At 41.3% G+C, this 17191-nt stretch overlaps 1 protein-coding gene across 1 annotated transcript in view; it reads left to right on the forward strand.

Moving 5' to 3' along the window:
- Positions 1-9495: 9495 nt before the first annotated feature.
- plekha6 (pleckstrin homology domain containing, family A member 6) overlaps positions 9496-17191 on the forward strand; it is a 202955-nt gene continuing 195259 nt past the window's right edge. Inside the window, exon 1 of the mRNA XM_067241637.1 lies at positions 9496-9730. Coding sequence (XP_067097738.1) covers positions 9582-9730 — 149 coding nt within the window. The 5' untranslated portion in view covers positions 9496-9581. The remainder of the gene's footprint in view (positions 9731-17191) is intronic.

Below are 17191 nucleotides of genomic sequence, written 5' to 3' on the forward strand. Positions count from 1 at the left end.
CTAAAGACAAAACTGAAGGGAAAATGCCCCAAGAACAAGCAGGAACTGAAGACAGTTGCAGTAGAGGCCTGGCAGAGCATCAACAGGGACGAAACCCAGCGTCTGGTGATGTCTATGGGTTCCAGACTTCAGGCTGTCATTGACTGCAAAGGATTTGCAACCAAGTATTAAAAGTGACAATTAGATTTATGATGATAGTTTGTCCAATTATTTTTGGTCCCTTAAAAAGGGGGGGGGGGCACATATAAAATGTGTTGTAATTCCTACACCGTTCACCTGATTTGGATGTAAATACCCTGAAATTAAAGCTGAAAGTCTGCACTTAAAGCACATCTGATTGTTTCATTTCAAATCCATTGTGGTGTTATACAGAGCCAAAATGAGGAAAATTGTGTCAATGTCCAAATATTTATGGACCTAACTGTATGTTTCCTGCGATAACAACACCCAGGTCTGTATTTTTGTCAGTTTTAGCGAGCTATGCAGGTAGCCAAATGACTTAAGGCTTATCGTTCACTAAGTGGTCACTGGGTCCAGTGAACCAGATTTGTATTGTAGGGATTGTTGCTAACATGCGCCAGTTTGTGATGTTGTGATGTTTGTGACTGTGGCTAGCTAGCTAGTGTTAGCAGCACTTTTTGCCACAAACATTTTAATATTTTCTAAACCATGCAACCCAACCATCCAGAAAATAATAGCAACGCTTTCAGGAACGAGACACACATTTTGACACCTATCAGGTTTACGCAGTGCAAAAACCGAGGGAGAATTTAGGGTGTCTATAATAATAATAATAAATAATCTGTATGTGAGATAATAGTGTGCCTTGCTGATGGAAAGCATACTAATAAAGAGAAAAATAAGAAGTAGATATAATAATATATAATAAGAAGCAAATTAATACATTTAATCTTTAAATCCTTCTCAGGAGTAACACACACAGCCCAACACACACACTGTCCAACATACACACAGTCCAACACATACACAGCCCAAAACACACAGCCCTTTGGGACAATAATGAGATGTTAGATCTGTGTGTGCTGACTCTGCTCTTTGTGGCACAGTAAACACACTGTATGTGTGTGTATTTGGTTGTCAGCATGTGTGTGTGATGGCAAGTTTCTTTGTGTCTTAAGGTCACATACTTTTGTATATAAGATCATGGTTATGGTTATTAAACACCTATTGTGTTTCTACCTTTTCTTATTAGGGGTCAAGCAGCAAAGCGTGCAAAATGTTTCACAGGCCACAAATCTTGTCAGATCTTCTCCAAAATTGGCTCAGATGATCTTCAGACCAAGCCTCACAAAGATTATTCGACATAATTTTGATTTGCAGAACCGGTTTTGCAGAATGGCAAAGCCATAAAATATAAAATGAGGTCATATCTCAGCAAATCTTTGCTGCATTGACATCAAACTTAGTATATGGTCTCGAGACCCTGTTCTAAAGACGTTGTTGTGTCATTTCTACTCCTCCTACAATTATTGTCCAATCTTCCCCAAAATTGGCACAGATCATCTTCAGAACAAGCCTCACATGAATAATCAACAGATTTTGGATTTTCGTAACCGTTTGTCTGGTACAGCCAATCAAAATCGGTAGCAAAGCAACCAAACAGGAAGTTTATTCATATCTCGGTTTGAAGTTTTTGAGAAATCAACACCAAACTTGGTACCTGGACTCAGAACCCTCTTCTGAGGATGTCCAAACAATTTGGTGTGATGTGACCACTGGGAGGAAGCAGGAAGCAAAAATGTGTTTTTGCTTTCCTATTGATTTGTTTGCCTTAATTCAGTTATTCCTTTGTCTCATGATATCTTTTAAGATCCCATGTCTGATACATGTTAATATGTGATACCAGCCAAATTGATGCGGCCACCATTTTGAATTCATAAAAAAAAGAAATAGCTACAAGGTTTGTCCAATCTTCCCCAAATTGGCAGAGATCACAAAAGCACAAAGCTTCACAAAAGTTATCACATGGTTTAAAAAAAAAAAAAAAAATCGCCAGTAAAGCCGCGAAAGAGGAAGTTCATATCTCAGAAAATCTTTGATGGATTCACAAGAACCCACAAAATCTAAATTTATTTGTATAGCCCTTTTTACAAGCAATGTCACAGAGGGCTTTACATACGCCCATAGAACTGCCCCTCAATGAACCTAAACCCTCAAGGAAGACAAGGAAAAACTCCCAGAAAAACTCACTAGAGGAGAAAAAAATTTAAGAAACCTGGGAAGAGCAATTCAGTAAGGGATCCGCCATGTGCGGACGTTCGACTCCGTTGGCCGGCAACGCGGACAAGACATCTACCCTTTATATATATCTATGGTTCTCCCTATATTAGACATTCTCTGCTACAGCGGTCTATGATGCATCTGTTTTCAATCGTTAACATAAACATTCCTCACAAATACATTTTCGTTGTAGGATTTATTATGACATTAGATTACAGACATCCCAACTAGCAAAGACTCATTTCCGGGAGGTAGCTCCCCCCCCCCCCCCCCCCCCCCCCCGGGACGCAATCCGGACGCATGGTGTACCCCCCTCAACCTGACGCAATCAGGACGCGCGATATGCACCTATCTCTACCAGAAATGACCATTAGACAGTCTCTCGCTCGCTCGAAATACAAAATCCCCGATTTCCGGGAGATTGTACAGCATTTGCGGGCGTCAGGGAGCCGCTATTGAAACGCAGGAGACTCCCGGACCTTCCGGGAGACTTGGGATGTCTGAGATTACAAGTAAACGATTTATTGGTGAAATTATCATTACCTGCGGTTTCAAACCAGTGTAGCTCACTGCAACGCTGTAGCCTACGCGAGACACTAGTAGCCTATCTAGCAAAAACATATCCACAGCTGTTTAGGAAGTCAAACTGCGACAGAAAATGTTCGGCATCCCCTTACTTAAATCAAAAGTCATTCAATAGGTGAAACTATCTGACTACTAACCTGAACTTAATAGCCACAGCCTACACTTCGTCAATCTGTTCATTAAAATAATTAATTTCAGCCTTAACCGTACAACGGAACGTTAAATCTAATTCAACCAACGCAATCGCTACCAAGACGAACACAGCAGTAGGCCTACTGTGGTCTAGTAGTAGTACAATTTACCGGGGCAGCTTCTCCACACGGCAATGATCGCTACCAGTGAGCTTTTTATGAATGAGCGATTTTCCACTAAATAAATGTCAAGCTTATTTACGTTTTTGGGGGCATATTTTCAGTTAGAAGATGGTAGCTTACTATTTGAATCGCGATTCCATCTGAGATAGTACTGCCGGTAACGCTGTTGTTAGAATAATCTTCAAAGGGGGTTCTTTATTAATGAATGAATGCAATATGAGTAAGCTAAATGCAGACGAGAAGGGAAAAACTTAAAAGGGCGTTTAAGTCATTGAGATTAGGTCAATTTTTATACCGGTCTGCCAATTCAAAACTGCCAGTTTTGATTCAACTATGAGGCTGCTGATCACCATTCCCTCTTGCAGGGGAAATGAAAAGACAACTATTTCATTCTACACTTCACTCTTAGTATTTTGAGTTGTAAATAAGCAGCTAAAAAAATTATGTTATGTAATTTTTATAAATAATAAGTATGCATTTTTATATAAAATATACAGAAATATCAGTTGTAAAAATGTCATTAAAAAACGGACCCCTCTACAACCGACGCAAGCAAGCACACCCTACAATTTCCCCAGAAATTGTACCCTCTCTAATTTTATTTGTAAATTCAAGTCGGGCCTCCAGGGACATATGGAAGCTTTATTTGTAATTTAAAAGTTATATATGATACATATACAGACAAACACACAGTTCAGGTTTACATCAAAAGTATACACACACACTTTAGCAATCATAGAACTGACTAAACAAAAATGTTTTTAACCTAACTTTGAATGTCTAAACAGTATCTGCCTCCTTAATTGAGACAGGTAATTTGTTCCAGAGAAGAGGTGCTCTATATGAGAATGCCCTGCCTCCAGCAGTTTTTTTATTAAAGGTCCCATGATATGAAAATGTAACTTTAGGAGGTTATTTAACATTAATATGAGTTCCCCTAGACTGCCTTTGGTCCCCCAGTGGCTATAAATTTGTATAGATGTAAACCAAGCTCTGGGTATTCTTCTCCGCCTTTGAGAAAATTAAAGCTCAAACGCTCCGATTAAAAAATGTTCCTCTTATGTTGTCATAAGAGGAAAGGTTACCTCCCCTTTCTCTGCTTTGCCCGCCCAGAGAATTTGGCCCGCCAATGATAAAATGAGCTACTACCGTGCTAGCGCGATATTGTTTTTTCCTCGAGAGACATCATGGCTTGCAAACGACCGAAGCATGGCAGTTAGCCAAGCCTCTCTCCTCCTTATAACATTTAAAACTACAGACACAGAAACGGCACGTCCTAAGGAAAGCTCATTGTGGGACTGCTCGTAGTGGCTGTAATTCTGCAACAAGGTTGAATTTCGGGAAATAGACTTCAGATACATTATTAGGGGACGACAAAGGACCTTTAATTTAGGGAATCACCAGATAGCCTGCATCTTGGGATCTTAGTGTCCTTACGGGGTGATAGGGTGCAAAAAAGACCAGAGAGGTATAGTGGTGCCAATCCATGCAGATATTTGTAGGTTAGTAGTAGGACTTTGAAATCAGCTCTGGCTTGGATTGGGAGCCAGTGTAGAGAGACGAGAGTAGATGTTATGTGATCATACTTTCTGGTTCTGGTCAGTAGTCTAGCAGCAGCATTTTGCACCAGCTGTAAATCTTGTGCTTGGGAGGCCAGAGAATAATACATTGCAGTAGTCCAATCGGGATGTAACAAATGCATGTATTTTTTGGGGTAATATTAATATGCAGTGTTGTGCATGAAGCGTTCATTGAACACGTTCATTTTTATTAGAACGATGAACTGAACAAAACTTAATGACAAATAATGAATTTGAACGGTGAACACGTTCATATTGTGGCGACCCTGTGTTATTGGACATTCACTTAAGTGTGTTTGTAAATGTTCAGGTTCTTATTGGAGGCTCTGGGGGGGGAGGGGGGGGGGGGTTGTGGGATAGCTGGGGTGGGTCTTTTGGCTGTAGCCTAGGGGTGTTTTGGTGGGCATCAATCTCTCTGTATTACTTCATGCTCGAGTGCAACAATACATGTTGTTGAGTAAGCAGCAGGTCAAGAGCGATTAAGCATTGGTATTAGAATTGTTCTGTTATAAGTTAAGGTGTAGACAGTGGCCCACAACTGTCTGTGTATCGATAATAAACACTAGTGATGGGGGAAACTAAGCTTTCCGAAGCAACGAGCTATTTGTCACAATTGTGTCGAAAAAGTATCGCTTTTTCGAAGCATTCGATACATCTTCTCCATAGGGACACCTACTGGTCAGTTCATGGTATGGCGACTGTATCGAGCGATGGAAGGAATCAAGTGACGTCAAGTCCTCGAGACGTCAGTCTTAAAATCGTCATTGACAACTTGATAAATAAAGGTTATGTGACAAATGTGTGAATGTGTAAGTGTCAAAAATATGTTATCATATATCTTGTTGTATTATAAACAACGTAACGTCTTTGCTACTTTAAGTTCATAACATTTATTTTTAGGTTCTTATAGCATTAATTACATGAACAGCTAAGAGAAATATGGCCTCGTGGTAAGAGCGCTGCTCGGACCCTCAGTCCGACTTAGTGAGATCGTATCCCGTTTTTGTGGAAGTATATGCTAAATTAATACATTATTATATGATAATGTAGGCTAGCGGTTAAGGTTTTTGAACATGCTTTTGCAACCGGGAAAGGGATGGCCACGTTTGAAGGCTGGTAAAACTAGAAAAAGATGTATGTGCTTGTGTACACCTAGGCTACTCTCTCACATCTCACATCTGTATCTATCTCTGTCTATCTAGCTCTGGCAATCTATCTGTATCTCTGGCTCTGTCAATGAATGTATTCTATAGCGTGCGTAAATAGGCCTATGTCTCCTCTCTATAACCTACGAATATTAGTGATTTCTGATGTCTTTTTAAGCGTTTGAATAAAGCGCCGTTTGTCTCAGCTGCTCGTGTCGACACTTCGACAGGTGATCATGTGGTTTTTGCCCATTTGAAGCCACGCTCAACACGTTTGTGTCGGTACCAATTGTTTCGAAAGGTCGATACCGCTTCGTGAGCACGGTATGGAGCGTAACATTACTAATAAACACTACTCCCACCGGTTGACTCCCGACTCCTTGATTAGCATCCCGGCTAGGGGTGTTACAATATTATCTGAGGTCTAGCTAAAACGTTACGGAATGTTTTCCTTCTCCTGAGGAGAGATGCTGTCTAAATGGAATGCTTGCACCATGTCGTTGCTCAGTGCCCGTAAACTTTTCGCTATGTAGCTTAACCAACTAACTCGACTTCGCACTACGTAACCCATGATTCATCGCACACACATGTTGACCAAACAAGCAACGTATTCCAAGACAACAGCTCTTGGTCTCATAAAAATGGCAAGTGAAAGCAGAGACGCAGACTCAGCGACTACATCTGATGCACTTGATTATTTTTTGCAGGATTTTTGGAAGGAAATTTGCTGTCATCCAAGTTCTTATCCCAGAAACACATTTTCCAGAGCTTGTGGTAGTTCTCCAGGCTTTAGGGACATGTATAGCTGGGTGTCATCTGCATAGCAGTGAAAATTTACTCCGGAGCTTCTAATTATGTTTCCTAAAGGCAGCATGTAGAGAGAAAATACCAGAGGGCCTAGGACAGAACCCTATGGTACTCCGTATTTTACAGTGGAACTCCTGGATGAGCGGCTGTCATAGTGGACAAATTGTGATCTGTCAGATAGATACAATCTAAACCACTGCAGTGAAGTGACTGTGTGTTCTTGCGGTAAATGTTATGTAACCTAAGAAAATAGAGCATCGCCACATTACCTCACTGAGCCCCAGAGACAACTGCACCATACACGCTCCACCCCCACCTCCTGTTTCCTCAACTCCCTTTGACTATGCTTTCATAGAGATGGAATAAGATGACAGTAGGTTGTCTGGAAGTCTACAAGGGAAAATTAGGCAATGTGTGTGTGTGTCCGCACTCATTTGTGAGAGATATACTCAGACAGCGACTCATTAAGGCATTCCTAATAAGGCCATATGCTGTCAAACTGATGTTTCATAACTCTCCCAAGAACGCAGACATCTACACAGTCTCATATTTTCTAAATTCCAGATGGGACAATTTGAACACTAATAAATGGATCCCAAAATGAGGCAGTTTGAACACTAACAAATCTAATTTCAACAAAAGTGGGGTAGCAGAGTACATAAATATGGAATCATTGAACTGTCTTGGTAGGATTCTACAAAAATAACTATTGGCACCTGTGTCTATTAGTATCTCATTCCCTCCAATGACAAATCAATCTTGTTTTAATGAGCTTTAGATCAACCAATGGAACGATGGTGCTGCTACATGTCCTGAAGTCACCAAATGTAAATGACTAAATGTAATGTAAATGTTTACATGCGGGGGGAGCAAGCTGAGGAATCAAACATATTTTCACAGCTGGTCTATCTTACTACTGTACATAACCTACATAACCTCAGGAGCCACCAGCCCCTTTTCCTGGGCTATCTGTAGTGGTAAGGATGGATAAAATCACTACTCAACTGTGAATTGAATTGCATTTCAAATTCAAATTTCCATCGCCAGTGCCTGGTAGCTTTTTGGTGCTTTTTTAAATACCAAACAACATTAGCTATTGTTTATCATAATCTATAAAACGATGTCCTATTTAAATTATATCCAGAAGTTGTCTTTTCTTTTTACAGTGATACAACATTGTATTTGTTTGGTTTTGACTGCTGACCGTGTGAAACATCTTTTGTAAACGCAAGTGCTTCATAGTCCACCATTTTTATGAGAGAACTCAGTTCTGCTAAACTACTTAGATTAAGATTTGACCACTACATTTGCATAAATACACCCCTTTCAGCCATTTTGTATTGTATCCATTTTTGCTAAGTTAGAAATGGAAAACACATCAATTCTACACATGTCCACCAAATTTCAAGTCAATTGGACCTACGGTTCAAGAGAATATGTTTGTAGGTTTGCCCAAATTTTCACTGAACAGGAAAATCCATCATGGCAGACCTTATGGGGCCTTGAGGCTTTTTTGTTCCCCATGAGAAATAGGGCATGTATACCAATTTTCAGAAATGTTGTACTTATGGGGAACATCCCATATACCTTTGGCAGTGCCTGTAGTGAGGAATCCTAATAAGGCCTCAGCAATCTGCCAGCCTAATCTTACATGATAATGACAGCTCTACCAGTGACTGGAGTCAAGAGCACATAACTCTACCAGTGGAGTTAGGAGGCTAAAGCTAAACTGTTTAATTAAGGAGAAGTGGAGACGGTCCAAACTTTCTGATCTAAACAGTAGCTTTGCCAAAGAGGCTCTTGGGAAACCAAGTTCAGATGGAGTAATAGGGTTTGTCAGCAAAGTGCGGAATGCTACATTCACCTTCTGTATTAGCACATGCTGCTAAGTTGGGAACAGGTAGATGAGCACCCAGCTAAGAAGGAGAGAATAAAAAAGAATTTAGTGTGGGGGGTAGTGTATTGCATGCCACACCATGACCATGTGAATGCATACAAATGTCACAAATGTAATGACAAAAATGTCACAAATGACAAATGCCAGATGCCAGAAATGGCAAAGTATCGTACCAAAGGCTCAAAATGATCATATTTGGAGGATAATTATCGTGCATCTGGCAACACTGAGAAGGCGGTCGACCAATGACAGTTCTCTCTACAGTCAGAGCTCGCGCAAGAATGTGGAACGTAAGGGAGATACCCGTTTCCAAAACTTGTAAGGGCGTAATAACTAGTTTGTGAAAGATATCCGACAAGGCAATATCCCGGACAATTTTGGAATCCCTGCCGGACTGTAGGTGTGAGGTAACATAATGTGTATTTTATAGGCAGGGCGGGACACACACTCACACACCAGTGTAGAGGTCCCCCATACTATGTAAACAGTTAGTAGCCCATCAGCAGGCCACCACGTGTGTGTGTGTGTAAGGGTAGCTGAAAGGGTTAAGTACTGACTCTGGCAAAAGTGAAAGATTGGAGGAGTGAGACAGGGGAGGAAGGGAGCAGACAGGGAGCAAACAGTGCAGGGGGAACAAGGGAAGGAGAGAGAGGGAAGGAGGGAGAGAGAGCACAGTGCGGAGTCCAGCTGGCCTCTGCTGGGAGTGTAATCCATATGTGTGCACGAGGGAGGAAAAACCAAAGATATTACTACTGCAAAGAAGCGATTGTTTCTGCCTTCCTCTCTTCTGTTTAAATTCCAGTCATACTGGCCCTTGGACTCTGGCTTCCATTCCACAGTCTGAGAGGGGGAGTGAGAGAGGGAGGGATAGGGAGGGAGAAATAAGTCTTAGTGATAGAGAAAGAGAAGGCAAAATAGGAGAGCAATGGGGGACACAGAGAGAGAGAGCAATTTAAGAGACAGACTGCAGAGCAACATTCTGAGACAAAAACAGGGAAGAAAAAGGGGGGTCATGGAACAGACAGAGACAGAAGGAAAGAAGGAAGAAGGGATTGTGGAACAAACAGAGACAGGAGAGGAAAAAAAAGTGATTGTGGAACAGAATAAGACAGAAAGGATAAGTGGAAAGGAAGAAGGAATTATGGAGGAAAAATCTATCAGGTAGGACCCATGTGGGGCTTGTTTTGCTGTGCATGCCTGACTGGTTTTACACACACATAAACATACACACACACACACACACACACACACACATGCATTTACAGCATAGGAGTGTTTAAACTGGTCTTGGAGCAACTGGAAATCATGTGGCGCTAATGAGGTGTATCAATGGGTGTAATCACCTCAGTCCACTTGGAGACAGTTATGAAACTACATCAATCAGCACCACGCATGTCTCACCCACAGAGAACCTGTTTACCTTCTGCTCCCAGGAAAGCTTTTGTGTTACTGTGCTCAACATACTTGGTGTGTTTACACATGGGTGACCAGTGGTGTATAGTAATGAAGTAGAAATACTTTGTTACTATACTTAAGTTGTTTTTTTAGATATCTGTACTTTACTATTTCTATTTCTGTTTACTTTCACTTTTACTTCACTACATTTTGCAAAGAAAACTGATACTTTGACTCCGGTAATTATCTTCTACATACACTTTAGAAAAAAAAAAGATTCCTGAGACCATTGTCGGGGACTGTGGTGGAACACAGACTGCAAGCAAGCAGGTTTGGCGAATCAGTGGTCCTAGCTTGCAAGTTTAATCAAGTGCTCTCAAAGCCATGGTTTGTTGATTCCCAGTGATGCCCAGGATGCTAGCTACATGAGTAGAATTCCACTCTACGATGACTGATTTCATGATGGAAGCAGAAATGGATGCACCTGCTACTCCTGCAACAAATGACGGTGGTGACGAAGACCAACACCTGTTGCCATATTTGCGAGAAATGTTTTCGTATGTTGGAGTGAAAGATTCTTCGTACCGGATGAAGTGCCTCTTATGCTTACCCAAAGCTACTGAAATATTGGCATTCAAAAACTCCACATCCAACCTCAGGAAACAAATTGAGGTAAATTAAGATTAATCCCATGAGCTGCAACGTTAATGTTTAGTTATCATAATTAGCATAAACATAAATATTTTTAACACAACTCCTTGTCCTTGGTCATGGTGGCCACAGCACTTAAAAGAATAAACTTCATAATTCTCTGATTTCTGACCCTTTGCTTTTTTATTAAACAGCATTTACTTGTACTTTTACAAGTACAAGTAAATGCTGGGTTAGGGGTACTTTTGATACTTAAGTACAGTAAATATCAGACACCTTAAGACTTTTACTGGAGTCATTTTCCAGTAAGGCATCTTTACTTTTACTCAAGTATGGCTTTTGGGTACTTTATACACCACTGTGGGTGAATGCCCACACGCATGCTGCATATGGACACCGTCAAAATCATCTACGTAGCACTTCCAGACTCAATCCTCAGAGGGCGCTAGAGTCACCTGGGCTAAGTGCAGTGGTACCAAGCAGAAAGTTAATTGTTCACCAGGTGCTGGTTCTCTCCTGTCCTACCTGGGAGTTCTGTTCCAGTCTGTGTTTGCTCTCAACTCTATCTCGCCTCCCTATCAGCCTCTCTGCTATTCCGAACAAGTTGTTCTCCTTTCACCTTTACCCTGGATGGGACATTAACTCTGACATTAATGCTACTCTCTCTAGGCTAGGCTAGTGTCGTAGGGGTGAACTAGCCAGTGAATAGCCAAATAAATAAAACATTTTTAGGATGTAGGCCGAAAATGAGCTTCCCCTCTTTGAAAGTCCAGCAGCCACCACTGCATGGGGGGTATCCCAGGATGGGGGAGGGGGGGTGTTGAGCAGTAAGAACAGACGTATATGGAGCTACAAAACAAGGATATCATTCTAGACTTCGAGGGCGGTCTTGAATGTTTTTCTCTTTCAAAGGGGGCCCTACTGAAAGAGTTTTAGAACCACAGAGAAATTAGAACAGCCTGCTGTTTAGTGTCATGGTTACCTGTAACGGTTCAGAATCATGGTTCAGAGCCTTGGTCATTTCTCATTGTTCAGAGTCATGGCCCCCTGTCACGGTTCAGAGTCATGGTCCCCTGTCATGGTCCCCTGTCATGGTTCAGAGTCATGGTTCAGAGTCAGGCACTGTAAAAAAAAAAAAAAAAAAAAAAAAAAAAAGATTCAATTACAGTACTTTTTCTGTAAATTGTACGTGTTTTTTTCTGTATTTCTGAATGACAGGAAATACAAATAGAAAGACAATGGCAAAATGTTGTTTTTTTACAAATATTAATTATATTTTCACAAATGTTTCACTTTATCAAAACTAGCTATTTTAACAGATATTTTGCAGATATTTACTTTCATCCCACGCAGGGCCGGCCTGAGCACATTTGGCGCTCTAGGCGAGCTTCACTCATTTAGTAATTTAGCAGACGCTCGTATCCAGAGCGACTTACAGTAAGTACAGGGACTCTCGTGGCCCCCCCCCCCCCCCCCCCCCAAAAAAAAAACAAACAAACAGCTTGGCTGTTCCTCGTCAATTGATGCAGCAGTTGGTGCCAGATATTTTAAAAGTGAATCTAAAATGATATAACAAAAGTATGCATTATCATTATTTGTTAAATGTAGCTATTATGTAGTTATTAAGCATTTTGCTGTATTTGGACAGCCTGACTAATCCTGACTTTTTTTATTCCAAGATGCATAGCTCTTGATTAGTTAAATCATGTCTAATTAAACTGTCTAGCTCGCTCCACCAAAACTTACGTTGTTATGATTACAATTTTTTTTATTTCATGACACATCGAAAATGACGCAAATTGCGGTACAGTTGAACTTGAACTGATGTTTCGACTGAATGGCAATAACAAGGAACGTCACAAGTCATTGGCTAGCTAGCGTTAGCTAACTAGCTAGAACTATGTGACAGGGAGTAGGAAAACTTTCAATGATAAGGTACATCTTTTCTTCTTAACTCCACTAAAGTGCCCGGGGCAATTCACACATTCCTGAACGTTTTCTTATCTGGAATTCATTCTAGGCTAAGAACAGAATTTAAGGATTTACCAATCGCCTTTGCACGTTTCTCTTCTTCTTCCTTTCTTTTCTTTTTAAATTCCGCCCGGATGGCTTTTACCTCTTCATTATTTCGTTCTTCAAAGTTCTTGAACACACACACACTCTAACCAAACGCCTCACTGTGCTAGCATGTTCTGATAACACCAAGGAGGTACGTGCCCCTTCCGTTTTCAATTTTTGGCTCAGACACTCTAACCAAAAGCCTCAATGTGCTAGCATGTTCTGATAGCATTTTTTGGCTCATTTTACCCTGATGTTAGATTTATTTTTTTAATGTCAAAATATTGGTTGGAGATATAGATATATATATATATATTTTTTTTGCTGGGCAGTTTTTTTTTGCGCCCCCCTCTGAGTGGCGCCCTAGGCAACCGCCTATACCGCCTGTAGGAAAGACCGCCCCTGATCCCACGGATAAATAACTTCTTAATAACTTTGGTTTAGGAATAGGAACCTTGAATTGTGAACTGAGCTTGGGTAGTTGACGTCATGCAATTCCAGCATGCACCAGTCAATATCAAAGAGTACAAAAGCCTTTTTGGGGCTATCTCGTTGTTTATGATCATTGACCATTTTTATAATATTTTTCCATTTTGCGGAGGAACCCGCATCGCTGCTTGCAGCTATATTTAGGATTCCTCCGTCAGGAGGACCCCTATTGTAATTGTTGGTATTATTATTATTATTATTAGGGTTGGAGGTAGGAGGGAACCTATTGTTTTTGTTAGTATTCGTCTTATTATTATTTTTCTTCTCCTTGCGCCCCAGTATCTCAAAAAGTCCCTTGTCATAAATTTTCGAATTTGGCACATTGATACTACATCCAAGTGGGTACCCCCACACCAAATATGGGCCACATCAGACCATAGGGGGCGCCACAGGCCACGCCCAAATATCCACTTTTCAGACCCATAAGGTCCACCATGATGGATTTTCCTGTCCAGTGATAATTTGGGAAAACCTTCAAAATTCCTCTTCTCTTGAACCAAAGATCGAATTGACTTGAAATTTTTTACAGATATGTACCATTGACGTATTTAAAAACTTTACTTAAGACAGCTGAATCAAATACAAAATGGCTGAAAGGGGTATATTTATGTAAATATACCCCTTTTACATAAATGTAGATTTATGTAAAAGGGGTATATTTATGTAAATTTGAATTATGGTTTTTCAAACCTAATAGGCTTTAAGGTGACACCCCCCCTGAAGTACCCTGCAAAGTTAAAATCTGACAATGCTTGCCATTGGAGAAACTTATCTTATTTTATTATCTAGTTACTGAACATGGCAAAACATGGTAAACGAAGGGTTGTAGGTTCAAAACCAGTCAAAGCCATATTTATTTATTTTTGACAGAGCGGTTTCTTCCGGTCAATCCTCCGGTTGTAAAACATAGCAATGAGTATTTATTTGAGCCCATTACAACTCAATCTGTTTAGCGAGACTGTGTAAACCACTGCAAAACAAGCCAGGTTCACCACAGTAGCAAGCTACTTGTAGTCTACGCACGGTAGTGTCAGATTCACAACCGAGTTAGCTTCAATGAAGTATATTGATTGTTCAGGTGGATCCCTTGCCTGTTGCATAAATTCATTTCAGTTACCTAAGCCAGGACACATCGCCACTGATGCTAGGCATGATTTGAAATTCCCTTCCATGTAAAGTTATGGCACCCCAAACAACCTTTTTAAAGCACTACGAGTAAGCTATTCTTTACAGCAGCAACCCAGTCATCCCGTTGTCACGTTTTTACATTTACATTTATGCATTTAGCATACGCTTTTATCCAAAGCGACTTCCAAGAGAGAGCTTTACAAAAGAGCATAGGTCACTGATCATAACAACGACATAGCCCCAAACATTGCGAGCAGCCAAAACATGAATCATACATTGTGGAAAACCAAATAAGTGCCAAAGGGAAGAACCATAAGAGCATGCAGTTAAACAAGTTACAATTGAACAACATGAAACTCCCCACAAGAGTGCACCTGTAGAAAAAACTATCAACAGTAAAATATTTCAGAGCGAGTACAAGAATTTGAAACCGTTACAACTAACCAACAAGAGCAACAAGTCTCTCAATACTAGTCATTGTGATCCTGGAGGAAACTAACATCAGGTCCAGCCAAGCATTTCTAAGTGCCGTTGTACTCCCGGAACAAGTGCGTCTTGAGCCTTTTCTTGAAGGTGGGGAGACAGTCAGTGTCCCTGATGGAGGTGGGGAGTTGATTCCACCATTGGGGGGCCAGACAGGAGAAGAGCTTGTGTTGGGACCGGGCGCTCTTGAGCGGTGGGACCACCAGATGGTTGTCAGAAGAAGACCGTAGGTGGCGGGGGGGGGTGTAAGGCTGGAGGAGAGACTTGATGTAGGTGGGTGCAGTCCTGTTCACCGCTCGGAAGGTCAGTACCAGAGTCTTGAATCTGATACAGGCCGTGATGGGAAGCCAGTGGAGGGAGATGAGGAGCGGGGTAACATGGGAGCGTCTGGGTAGATTGAAGACCAGACGGGCCGCCACGTTCTGAATCCTCTGGAGAGGGCGGGTTGCGCATGCTGGGAGACCGGCGAGCAGCGAGTTGCAGTAGTCCAACTTTGAGAGGACAAATGCTTGGACTAGCAGCTGGGTGGAATGCTCAGACGGGTATCTCCTGATCTTCCGGATGTTGTAGAGGGTGAATCTACACGACCGGGAGACCGCAGCAATGTGGGCTGTGAGGGAGAGGTCGTCATCCATGGTCACCCCGAGGTTCCTGGCAGAGGATGAAGGGGTCACCGTCGCCGATCCCAGGGTGATTGAGAGATTGTGGGAGATGGAGGGTTTGGCCGGATGATGAGGAGTTCTGTTTTGGCGAGGTTCAGCTGGAGGTGGTGCTCGGTCATCCAGGCGGAAATGTCTGTGAGGCAGGCCTCGATCCTAGCTCAGATCTCCGGATCAGTTGGGTTTTTATGTCCCATATATAAATAGGACTAAATTACAGCTGTTTGAACTTTAAACAAATCTGACAATGCTTGCCATTGGATAAATGTCTTATTTTCTGATACAAAAACTGAACAATGAAATGACTAAGTCTGTGAATGGCTTAGTAGGACTGCAGGACTTCTGACTGGATGAGACTGCGTCTCATCCAGTCAGAAGTATAATTTTTTTTTTTTATTATGACAGAAATGACAGTTTCAAGTCTTCTGGTTAATCCCAGTGTAACTATCTATTATGTCAATTTTACAACATTTTGCCATTTTGAAGGAGGAATCCGCCATTGCTGCTTGCAGCTATATTTGTACTCATCATGTCATTTAGCTTTTTATACTTTTACTTTTTAAAAGAAGCATTTTGTTTTGTTTGAACACCGGGCTCAGGCCCGGAGTGGCCATCGGGAGAATCGGGAGAATTCCCGGTGGGCTGCTCTGCCCGCTCATAAATTGGGCCAGCAGATCGCCTGCTTTCTCTTTGTTTTTTCACACACTGAATAAAACGATGTTTTAAGTTACTGTGTGACTGATAAGTAAGCTAATAGGCTACACTAGGTTTTAATCTAAATAAGCGCATGATCAGACCGTGCATTAAAATGTGCAGTTTTCAGTTGTCGCGCATGATCTCTTTCTCAAACACAAGTTTTTGTACCAAGGTTGTTGCCATGGAGACAACCCTAAACTATCATTTATTGTTGTGGAGGGAGTTAGCAAGATTAAGCTGATGCGAAAAGAATAAAATGGATGGGAAAAAGATGCCAGGAGGAACTGAAAAAGCAAGGTAAAAAAAAAGAAAGAACTTCATAAATCTAGGTTCCTGCAAGGGTGGGAAAAATATGTTTTCTCAAATTGTTCAGGTAAAAATTTGGGTTGTAATTTCCCGAAAATATAACAATATGAGTCCAACGTAATGTTTATATTACATAAAGCTCAAAAAACGATTTTGCACTGAAATTAATGCAAAAAATATTGCGCTCGCATTAATGTGAAGTTCTGATTTCACCTCACATCAAAACCTTGACTAGGTTCGGGTTAAGCCCCGAATGTTCAACGTATGGCTCGGCCCCTGGTGGGGGTGGGCTGGTTTTGGCCACTCCCGGGCTGAAAATGGGTCCCCATCCGGCCCGGACTGGGCTTATTCCTGTTGTGAATTAAAAACGCTTGTAGTGTGTAAGGGCATGCTTAAACAATAACTACAGTAGTTTAAAATATTTTTTTTGTTTGTTTTGTTAAAGCCATTCACATATTCCCATGTACCGTGGCACGTACCCATGCCACCCTGCCAAGACCTCTTGCCACCCCTTTGCCACCCCATGTAACATTTCTATATCCGCCACTGCACCTACATGATGTGAACTTTGCAGAGTGCCCGTTTCTTTCTGTGATTGTGGGAAACTAAACCCATTAAAATTTGTACACACACATACTCAGAGAGAGATTTCTGTCATTATTAGAGAGATGATGGCATTTCCACCCATTTGTCAACGTTGTGACATTCTCTATGATTGTTCCACTGTTCACAATGTTTCAGAGAAAACTGCATTGCT

This window comes from Osmerus mordax, chromosome 1 (assembly GCF_038355195.1).
Source record: "Osmerus mordax isolate fOsmMor3 chromosome 1, fOsmMor3.pri, whole genome shotgun sequence".
In the NCBI taxonomy this organism is placed as follows: domain Eukaryota; kingdom Metazoa; phylum Chordata; class Actinopteri; order Osmeriformes; family Osmeridae; genus Osmerus; species Osmerus mordax.